Source organism: Psammomys obesus, unplaced genomic scaffold, assembly GCF_907164565.1.
Source record: "Psammomys obesus unplaced genomic scaffold, mPsaObe1.curated_primary_1811, whole genome shotgun sequence".
Classification (NCBI taxonomy): domain Eukaryota; kingdom Metazoa; phylum Chordata; class Mammalia; order Rodentia; family Muridae; genus Psammomys; species Psammomys obesus.
Genome location: NW_026596155.1, coordinates 902,608 through 913,476, shown reverse-complemented (window position 1 = coordinate 913,476; position 10,869 = coordinate 902,608). Strand labels below are relative to the sequence as shown.

The window sequence follows — 10,869 nt, the reverse complement described above, 5'->3', positions numbered from 1 at the left end:
CTCTAAATCCTGGCACTGCCTCTGCCTCCTGAGTGCAGAAAGGCAGTAGATCTATCTGTGTGAGTTCAAGGCCAGCCTGATCTACATAGTTAGTTCTAGAACATAGTTCTAGCACTACCTGGAGAGACCCTGTCTCAAAACAACAAAAGACTTACTGATTTTGATTTTGTTCTGTTTACTCTGTAAACCAGAGTGGTCTTGAACTCACAGAGATTCACCTGGCACTGCCTCTCAGTGCTGAGATTAAAGCATGTGCCCGCATACCTGGCTATTTATTTGCAGACTCATCCTCACTCTGTGGCCTTGTTAGGTCTAGCTATCCTGTCACCCACCATGTTCCTGGAGCTGGAATGGACTGCCCAGTGTAGAGGCTGGGACACTGGTCCTTTGGTTATCTGCAAGAGCAACAGACACTTGAAACTGCCAAGGCCTCTCTCCAGTCCTGACTTAAGCACTTCTAAGTCCCTGTTACCGGTCAGGAAAGAAATCAGTAGAGGCTGTGCTGAGAGCACTCACTAACTCAATGTGCCTGCTACCCCCCTGGCGTCTGTTGTGAGCTGGCACCATTGTGTGCCCCATCCTGGCACATTGCCTTCAGAAGAGCACAGAGGTGGAATGAGCTGCTCTCTGAAACAGCAAACTCCCGAGGTCAACATCATGTTCCTCCTGTCTTTCACAATGACATACATATTAGGAAGACCATAAATATTATACATATTTATATAACAGAACAGATTTTAAAAAAATCACTTATTGCTGAGAACAGGAAGCAGTTTGTATCAGAAAATTATAAGAAACATCCAAACCCCGGAGGTAATTCCTGTCCTGCCTTGCTCAGACCACTCTGGCATTCTCGGCTAGAGACACCCATTACTCTACGCGAGACAGAGCGGCCCCAGCTTCGGTCTCAGGCATTACAACAAGCAGGGCACTCAGCGGGCATGCAGAACGCTTAGCTGCAAGCCTCGGCCTCTGCTGTCAGCGCGGTGCTGCACACCTGTAATTCTAGCTCCCTGGAAGGGGACGCAGCAGCGGCAGCATCCTGCTCAGGCCCATCCGTGGCTACTTAGTGAGTCAAAGCCAGCCTGAGCTACAGGAGAACGTGTTTCAAATAAGTGAGCCCACACTTGGGAACAACAACAAAAAACTGGGGACATCAAAATTACTTTCACGGTAGTCAACGAATTCAGTCTCACCGTGGGGCACCGTGGAGAGGGGAGCGCTTTACCGCTGACCTGTAGCCCCTGTACTTTCGGAAAACAATCCATGGAAAATGAAGCATAGCAGTCAATAAAGTGTTTAATTTGGGAATGCCAATATTTATCGACCCGATTTTCAATTTTGTGGACAGTGAAGGTCTCATGAGGGGCAAAGCAGAACTTAATGGGGAAAAAGGCTGGGGAGAAAAACGGAGAGCTTTGTTTTCATACATTATATTCATTTACATGGACACTGGATATTTTATCTAAGTACGGTGACTTTCTTAAGTTAAGTAGCTGGGCGTAGTGGTGCGTACTGAATTTCAGGACAGCCAGAGCTACCTAGTGAAACTGTTTTTAAAAAAAGAAAAAATAAAAGACAAGTCAGGAGCGGAAGCGGGCGTAGCCCAGGCCGTTTCTTACAGTCCTCTGGCTTCTTTAGGGAAGAAAGTGGGGTTCCGAATCAGGGGCCGCTGGTTGGCGTGCTCAGAGTTGGCTCTAAGGCACTCTCCTCTTCTTCCTGTGGGTCCGCGCTAAAAGGTCGCCTGCATCCATTAAGAGTTTCCTGCGGTGGAGCAAGCGGAGCCCAGAAAGCCGGAGGCGCAATTCCGGAGCCCAGCTCCGCCGGGTCACTCTCTCGGCCGGGGCACGGAGCAGCGTAATTTCCCTGAGTTTCGCTTTCATTCTTTGGGGAATGGGAGCAGCGTAAGTGTTAAGAAGGTTGCTGCGAAGATGAACCGGGCCTGTGTGTGAAGAGCTTTTTTTTTCCTCCAGCTGTAAATCGCTCCCCAGATGTTAGTTATTATCGCCATTAAAGGACATGGAATCCGTTTCCACCGTACGGGAGCTTGCAAGAAAGCCTCCTTGACACTTTCCGCCGCAACTTGACCCGGAGCTTAATCGGGTTGTCAAGCCAAAGGGTTCTGGCGCCCCGCAGCGGCCTGGGGCAGGGTCACCCCCGCGGTCGGCGCGGTCACCGCGCGTCCCCTCCGGGAGCCGCAGCTCCCCCACGATCCTCCCTCGGCCGAGGGTCGCGGCGATCCCCGCCTTCGGGGTGGCTCGGGCCGGAGGGGGTGGGGCGAGCCGAGGGGGCGTGGCCTGGCGCGGAGGGCGTGGCCTGGGCCTCCGGGCGTTCCGGGCCGCTGGTGGGTGCCCGGAGCTGGCGAAGCAGGAGCTGGCGGAGCCCCGCGCGCTCGGCCGGTGGCCTGCACGCCCCGCGGTGCGGGCTGCACCCTCGGGTTCCCCCACGGCTCTGGAGCCGGACCCGCGTTCCCCGCATCTCAACAGGTCAAGGGAGGTGACGAGGACGCCCCGGAGGACCAAAGAAGCTGGAAGGTAAGCGGGGCGCTGCGTGCCCGGGGCTGGTCCCCCGCCCCGCGGTCGCGAACTTCTCGGCAGCCCGGCAGCCCCGCGCGCTCACTCCGGGGCCGGCTCGGCCGCCTTCCGGGGGGGGGGGGGGCAGCGTTTGGGCAGAGCGGGGCGCGGGGGCCCGGCGCGCGCCGCCCCTGTCTGCGGCTCCTCTGCAGGTAGCTTCCCGAAAGCCCGGGGTCGGGGTCCGGGGAGCTCGCCCGCCCTCCTCCTCCCTCCCCGGAGCCTAGCGTCCTGCGGGGAACGTCCCGTTGCCGGAGCCCGGTCCCCGAGTTGCGTAACGGAGGAGTCCCAGAAGTTTCTTGAGGAGTGCCAGCCAGGTTCTCGCCACGGGGCGGTGGTCGGCGTCCCGGGGGGGGGGGGGCGGGGGAGAAGTTGGAGGCGTTTCTGAGAACCGCTGTGCGGGACGGAGCGGGGCGGCATCTCAGGGACGAGGGTTGGTCATTTTCTCTGGACGCTTCCCCGCCCCCCCTCCCCCCCGCTCCCCTCTCCACTGTGCTCTCCCTTGGCGGGTCCTCCGGGACTGCGCCTGGCTCGGCCTGGGTCGCGGAGTTGGAGGGGGCACAGATCGAGAGAGGGAGCACTGCTCGTAAGGCTTCCTGTGGGCTCCTCTGACTTCCACGCGCGGAGCCCCGAGGGGCCTGGCAGCGTCCTGCGGTTTTGAGTTTCTCCGCCAGCACTGTTATGCAAATCGCCCCGAGACCCTTGGCTTTGGAGGCTGGGGGCTGGGTTCCGAACCTTCCGAGAACCGGAGCTGGCCGACCGCCCCGGCTGCCGGCGGTTCTGTTTGCCTCGCTTTGTACTCTTTTTGAAGGGTTAGGGTGGGATAATTTGAATCCTGTTGGCGCGCCGCGGGGGGTAGGACCGGCCGCGGGGGAACTTGGCACATTGAAAACCTTCAGTGCGGAACCAGGAACCGAGAGGCCGACGCGGTGCTGCCTGGGACAGTTGCAAAGTGAGAATTCCGAGCTCTGCAATGGAGGCACGGGAGGCTGTCCTGGCAGTCCGAGGGGTGTGGGGCTGTGCGCAGGATTCCGGGCAAGGTCGTGCAGAGTGCTCGCAGGGTGGCCTGGGTGGGTACCTCTCTCAGACCTAGGCGCTGCCAGGCTCGTGGGCTGAGCTGGGGGCTTCGCGGAGGATTCAAGTTCCTTCCTGCGGCTTACAAATGCCGGCTTTGGCCCTGCTAGAGTGCCTGCTTTCTCTGTCTGATGCATTTCCCTAGCTTGCCTTTCATCTTTAGTGGAAAGGATTCCTTGAGTGGGCTTTCTAGAAATAGATTCACACGAGATTAAAAATTCTTGGTGGCTCGCCTGCTTCATTTAAAGGTGGTTTCTTGCCTGTGTGTGGGAAGATAAGCCCCCATAAAAGGAAAGGGGAGAACGGAAAGCTAACAGTCCCAAGAGGGAGAGGAGGGAAGGTGAGTCCTAATTAACTAGGGAAAGTCATTTGAACGCGGTGTGTTCAGGAGAGCCTGGGAAAGGCTTTGAGATGAAGAGGGGTCAGAGTGAGGCTGAGGGGAAGACCGGCTTTTAGACAGGAGTGATTAGCTTTATATTTGAAAGATCACGAGTTTGCTCGTGTTGCGGATGTGGTACCCACAGGTTAGATCCTTGGAGTATCTTTGCCATTTATCTGCAGAAGAGAGCTGGGCGATGAGACAGTAGCTTTAGCATGTCTTATTCACTGTGGAAAGTGCGTTTTTATAGGGCCTTTGGCTTCAGTCATTTTCATAACTCTTCGACCTTGCAAAATACAATTTTGATGAATCATGTTGTCTTTGGTTAGGATACAAGGATCACCCAAAGGATAGACAATATAGCAAAATAAAGACCTCACAGTGTGTAGAACAAGCCAACTACCCCCCCCCCCCCAGGTCCGTTATGGGGTAATCAGGCAGTATCTGAACCTGCTGTTTCTTCTATTTCCTACTTGGTTTAACTGAATTTTGTAAAGAGCTGCTGGTTGAGCTAACAGGTGGTAGAGGCAACGTTCCTCCCCCGTTTTTCACCCTCTGCCTCCTTTTCACCCTTCTGGTTTTTGTTTGTTTTGCTTTTGATTTTTTCAGACTCACTATAGTCCTGGGATCCTTCTGCCTCAACCATTGAGCCCATCACTGCCATCACTCCAGACATTCACTTGAGTTGGGTGTGGTGGCACATGCCTGTAATCTCAGCACTCGGGGGAGGCAGAGGCAGGCGGATCTCTGTGGGTTTGAGGCCAACCTGGTCTACAAATTGAGTCCAGAACAGCCAAGGCTACACAGAGAAACCCTGACTTAAAAACAAAAACCAAGACATTTCCCTTCAGATATATCCATATTTGGGGCTGGAGAGATGGCTTGGTGGAAGACAGCTCAGTGGTTAAGAGTCTCGGCTGCTCTTCCAGAGGACCTGGATTCAGTTCCCAGCACCCACATGGCAGCCTACTACTGTCTGTAACTCCAGTTCCAGGGGATCCCACGCATGCGCACAAAGCTTACCCTTAAGAAGGGTAAAAGCCAGCGTGACGTGGCACTGTGGAGGCAGAGGCGATGGATCTCTGTGAGTTCTGAGGCCAGCCTGGTTTACAAAGTGGGCTTCAGGGCTACACAATGAAACCCTGTCTCAAAGGGGAGAGGGGATGTTTAAAATCATATTTATTAGTTGTATTTTTGTTAGACAACAGTTTTTGTTTTGTCGTTGTTTTTTTTTTTTCAGACAGGGTTTCTCTGCGTAGCCCTGGCCATCCTGGAAGTTTCTCTGTAGACAAGGCTGGCCCCCAACTCACAGAGAGCTGCCTGCCCCTGCCTCCTAGGTGCTGGGGTTAAAGGTGTGTGCCACCACCCCTGGCATATACCAATACACATCTACCCATACACTTGTTCAGTTAATTACTACAAGATTGCTCTCTCTCTGCTTGTGTTTTGTTGTTTTGTAGTCTGGGCTGACATAGAATTTTGAACACATGGTCTCAGCTTCCCGGTCGCTGGGATTATGGACAACAAGCCATGATGTCTGCCTCTCATGTTGCCTACAGGCGGGTCTCTTAAAGAGCTTTATCTGGATTTTATGTCTGCAAGTATGCTAGTGCATTTAGTCACATGCATGTGGCGCCCCCGGAATCCAGAGGGTAGTGTCAGGCCCCCTGAAGCTCCGTGTGGGTTGGGGAACCTGGGTCCATAAGAGCAGCAGGCGCCCTTCACCACTGAGCCAGTGAGCCGCATCGAGGCGGGTTCTTCCGGTGGGGCTGAACCTAATCTGGGACCCCAGTGCCTTCCGCCTCCCCGTCTGAAGCATAGGGATTACTGTCTGCACCGCCACAGAGCCAGCTTCACAAATCAAGCTTTTGATATGAAACTTGTTTTTATTATTTTTTGAAAAACAAGAGGGAAGAGTTCCGTGCTCAGCTCTTTCATCACATTTGCATAATCTCTCGTGGAGTTAGTTGAATGCTAAAACTCAAGTCCTGAAATAGCTTATATTTTCACTTTTTGAAAACCAGAGCTGGGGCTAGAGAGATGGCTCAGTGGTTGAGGACACTTGCTGCTCTTCCGGAGGACCTGGGTTTGGTTCCCAGTAGCCAGATAACTCTAGCTCTAGGGATCGGGCACCCCTTTAGGCCTCCACGGCACGCCAACACATAAATTTTTGTTGTTGCTACATAGGGTTTCTCCTAGACTAGATCTGAGTCCCCCTGCCTCCCTGAGTGCTGGGATTTAAGGTGTGTACAACCACGCCCAGCTGTTTTATGATTTGAGACAGGGTTCCTGTCCTAGAACTCTTTGTAGACCAGTCTAGCCTTGAATGTACAGATTTGTCTGCCTTTGCTTCCCACCCGAGTGCTGGGATTAAAGGTGCGTAGCATCATGCCAGGCTCAAAATAAATATTTAAAAAACAGAGTTAAATGCCTAGTGTGGAAGTAGTTTGTGGCCTTAACCCAAGCCATGTGGGGGCAAAAGCAGGTAGATCGCTGATTTTGGGGGGCAGCCTGGTCTACAGAGCCAGTTCTCAGACAGCCAGGCCTGCACAAAGAAACGCTGTCTCGAAAACCTCTCTCCTCCAAAAAAATAAGTAAATAACAATCAAGATTAATTTACATCTGTGTGGGACAGTATAGCCGAGACATCACTCTTAAGGTGCAGAAGTGTATGCACTGCTGCTTTGGATTGTTTTGGTTTTTGAGACAAGGTCACACGCATGCTCGTGCTGCCATGTGGTTGCTGGGAACTGAACTCAGAACCTCCACAGGAACAGCCAGTACTCTTAACCACTTGGCCATGTCTCCAGCTCCTGAGAACAGGGTCTTACTGTGTAGTCCTGGCTGGCCTGGAACTCACAGAGGATCATAACCATGAGATATGTGGTTCTCCGTAGGTACAGGTCTTCTGCTTGTGATTCGCTCTGTGTGCATGCGCGTAAGTAGGGTGCATGCATGTGTGTGTGGCTGTGTTCACGGACCACCCAGAGGAGGGTGGCAGGTGCCCTGCTCTACCATGTTCTGCCTTACTTCCTTGAGGGTCTATCCAACCCTCTTCTCCTTTTTTCAAGATAGGGTTTCCTGTAGCTGGCCACAACCCTGTGGATAGTCAAGGATGTCCTTGAATTTCTAGTCGTCAGCCTCCTTTACCTCAAGTTCAGGGATTACAGACCAAGGCCACCATGACTGGGATTTGTGTGTTACAGGAAACTGAACCATGTGCATGCTAGGCAAGAACTCTTTCTACCAATTAACCGAGCTGTGCCCACAGCCCCTTAACCCCTGTGTTTACAGAGAGGTATCAGGGTTGACAGTGCGTGGCCACCGGGCCTGCGAACAGGAGTTCCTCTTCTTGGCCTCAGGACAGCTCTTTTTCAGTAGTATTTTCCAGGGGCAGAAAGTCAGCTGACGCTCTGAAGTTAACTGGCCCATTTTAAACATGACTAAGTGTTTCTTGATAGAGTGACTCTCCTGCTGAAAGAGTTTCATGACAAGTGGAGCCTGAAAGGAGATAAACAGCGTTATGAAATTTCTTGTTCATTCTTGAGACGTCTCGAGTACTGAGTATCTTCTGTGTGCTAGACAGTGATCTAAGCGTGGCATCGTGGTAAAACCCGAGCTTCGGGAGGGTGGTCAGATCCATTGCCAGAGAGCACGTCTGTGTTTATCTCCCATGACCTGCTGTGCACACCGAACTGTGACTCTTGAAGCTGGAGTTCATTTTCCCTTTTAAAATCAGGAAATGGAGCTGAAGTTGACAGACTTACCTCTGTGACTCAAAGCCCGGTGCAGTTTCTAGTACGGTATGCAATGCTGGCCATGTTGATATGTGGTTTCCTGTTTTTCAAGAACTACAGCTCAATTCTCATATACATAGTGTTTCTCCTTGGCTAAGCAAGTCTCTCATCACTGTGGATGTTAGAAAGTAAGCATTTTCCTGGAGCATTCAGGGATCCATCTGTGCCCCGGTAGGCGAGTGTCAGGCAGACCTGTTTGACAGACAGGTTGTATTTATCTGCCCCGAGGATCTCAGCTGGGCCTGTGGTCTGCGTCTGTAATCTCAGATGTACAGAAGGCAGAGACAGGAGGATCCTGAGTTCAAGGGTTAAGAGCTAGAGAGATGTTTCCATGGTTATGAGCACTGGCTGGTCTTCCAAATGACCCAGGTTCAATTCCTAGCATCCACATGGTGGTTCCTAATGATCTCTAACTCTCTCCGGTCCCGGGCCCTCTTCTGGCCTCCGAGGACAGTTGCGGCACATGGTGCGCAGACACATGCGTGCAAGGCGAACACATATGCATAAAATAAAAATAAAGTCTCGAAAAGAAAGACAAGCTCAAGGGTAGCATGGACAACTTACTTATTAAGACCTTTTCTAAAATTCCACTAGGCATTGTCACAGATCTTTAATCCCAGTGTTTATGGGAGACAGGGGCAGGCTGATCTCTGAGTTCAAAGCCAGCCTGGCCTACAAAGTGGGATCCTGTCTTACAAAACATATTCAAATGATAAAGTGAGCAGAAAGGGCTGGGTGTATAGTACTGTGACTGGGTAGGTCCCTTTCCTGGGGTTAGGGCTTAGAGACGGGCTTTCTGCCTAGGCAGACTAGCTTCCTTGTCAAATAAGAGACCTCAAAACTAAGGTGGGTAGCGCTCGAGGAGTGACCACTGAGGCTGTCCTGGCCGCTGCACACATGTACCTTACAGTCTGCCCATTTTAGTTCAGAAAAAACCATTATTGAGTTGATAGAGCTCCGTCTATGGCTTGTAAAAAGGCATGCCTGTTTAAAGTCCTGTTCCCCACACAATTTCTTATACCTTGTAGATATGTTGGTGTGTGTGTGTGTGTGTGTGTGTGTGTGGTGGTGGAGTGTGTGTGTTGATACACATCAGAACCACAGATGTCTCCATTAGTGCGACAGTCCCTGGCTCTGGTGTTTCCGGGCTGCTGGTGCAGAATTTGCATTTGTAACCGGGAGCTGTTGCTGCTTCTATTTCTGGAACCAGCTTCAGCACCACTGCCTGTAGCCGAGGCTCAGCACCGTGTTTCTTTCTGAGTTGGATGTGCAGGCCTCTGAGTCTTTAACGAGCTTCCTGATACTGGGCAGACTCCAGGCAAGGCAATTAACTTCTCATCAACGAATGTGAAGATGTGGTATCATCCTCTTTAGAAGCTAACAGGCTCACCCGCCTGGAGACTGCTGGGTGACAGGAATGACTGTCATTCGGAGTCGCGGCAGCTGTAGTGCCAGTATTTTATTTTCTTATACTTGTTTCCCAAGTGCCAATTTGCACAGGGTTTGCCCACAGTCTCAGGGAGCTGTGTTCCAGGAGAGAATCCGGAGCTCAGGGAACCCTCTCTTTCTCTCTCATAATTGGCCTTCCAGCTGCTCCAGGGGAGACACTGTCTTGATTACTGCGTATAACAAACATGTTCCCCTTTGCTGGAGAAACAGGCACGGGCCCTCTCCTCCAAGGCTGTTGCACTCATCGATCCGGAGGGTAGACACTTGGCACCTCTGGTTGTGGGACGTGCCACAGACTTGAGAACTGTCTCCAAAATAAGGGAAGGAAGGACATAATAGCACTTCCCTTCCTAGAAAGCTGAGTAGATTAAAGCCACTAAATGTGTGGGTCCTTGGAGACCCAGAAAATTATAAATGCTACTATTAATAAGTGTGTGGTGTTTTTACCCCTGGAAGGAAATGTTGTGTTGGCTCGTTTGTTTTATCATACTTCATTCAACTATTTTGTGTGCATATGTACATGTGTGGGTACATACAGGCCCAGTACATACATATATGTGGAGGTCAGAGGACAGCTTGTGGGAGTTTGTTCTCTGCTTTCATGATGTGGCCTTCAGGTAGCTAGGCCTAGTGACAACTGTTTTGTATCCACAGAGCTATCTCTCTGGCCCTCTCTTCGTTTTAATAGTAAATAAATAAAAATGCTGGAGCAAGGGCTCCCCGGGTAAGAGCAGTTACTGCAGTCTCTTTCAGAGGAGCCATTTCAGTCCCCAGAACCCATAGGGTGGTTCACAACCATCTGTAACGCCAGCTCTGGGGACTCTGACGCCCTCTCCTGACCTCGGAGGGCATTGTGTGCACACAGACACCTGCAAGCAAAACACTTAAACACACCCGTGGTCTGAATGAGAATGCTCTCTGTAGGTTAGTATGCTTGAACCTTCGGTCCCCATTAGCCCTTGTGTGAGCTTGAGAGGTGGCCTCGCTGGAGGAAGTACGTCACTAGGGCAGGCACTGACACGGCATTTCAAGCCCGTTTTCTCTGGGAGCTCTCAGCCGTCCCTGCTGCCATGTCCGTTGAAGAAAATCTGTGTTCATACATTTCCACCAGCCCACCCCGCCTCTGTCTCTGCGATAAGGTCTTGCTATATGCAGTGGCCTTGCACTCAGCACCTGGAGTGCTGAAATCACTGGTGTGAACTATCACACCCAGCTCAGATTATTTGTTCTTTTAAATTGGATTTAGTTTTAGCTGCTGCTTATACCTACGAGTAATTCCTTCTAGGACCAGGCTGGGACACCTCCTGCCACACCAGGGAATTAATTAAGGCGAGGACCAAAATTATTCCCCAAGAATAGAAAAATTCATTATCTGGGGATCAGAGACCAAGGCTGTGTTCTAGTTTTCTGTTTCTGAAAGTCACACTTTAAGATTTTCTGTACTGTACATCTTCCGTGTAAACTTTCAATTAGCAAAAGACTTTGTAGAAATCAAATTACTGCATCATTTTGAAAGGAAAAGAGAATTTTCCAGGGGTGTTTCTCTGTTTGGTACGTCAAACTCCACTGACCATAAAAACTTGTGGTTTCTCTTCGTTGT

General features: G+C 51.4%; 2 protein-coding genes across 2 annotated transcripts in view; one reads left to right on the top strand and one right to left on the bottom strand.

The window, feature by feature from the left end:
• Nucleotides 1–2,344: 2,344 nt before the first annotated feature.
• Nucleotides 2,345–10,869, top strand: part of Aff1 (ALF transcription elongation factor 1) — a 157,771-nt gene continuing 149,246 nt past the window's right edge. The window contains 1 exon segment of the mRNA XM_055594511.1: nt 2,345–2,534. The gene's annotated coding sequence lies outside the window, so the exon portion shown is untranslated.
• Nucleotides 2,480–3,781, bottom strand: LOC129667079 (serine/arginine repetitive matrix protein 1-like). Its single transcript, XM_055594517.1, has one exon. It carries the CDS (start codon nt 3,779–3,781, stop codon nt 2,480–2,482), a length of 1,302 nt encoding a protein of 433 aa, XP_055450492.1.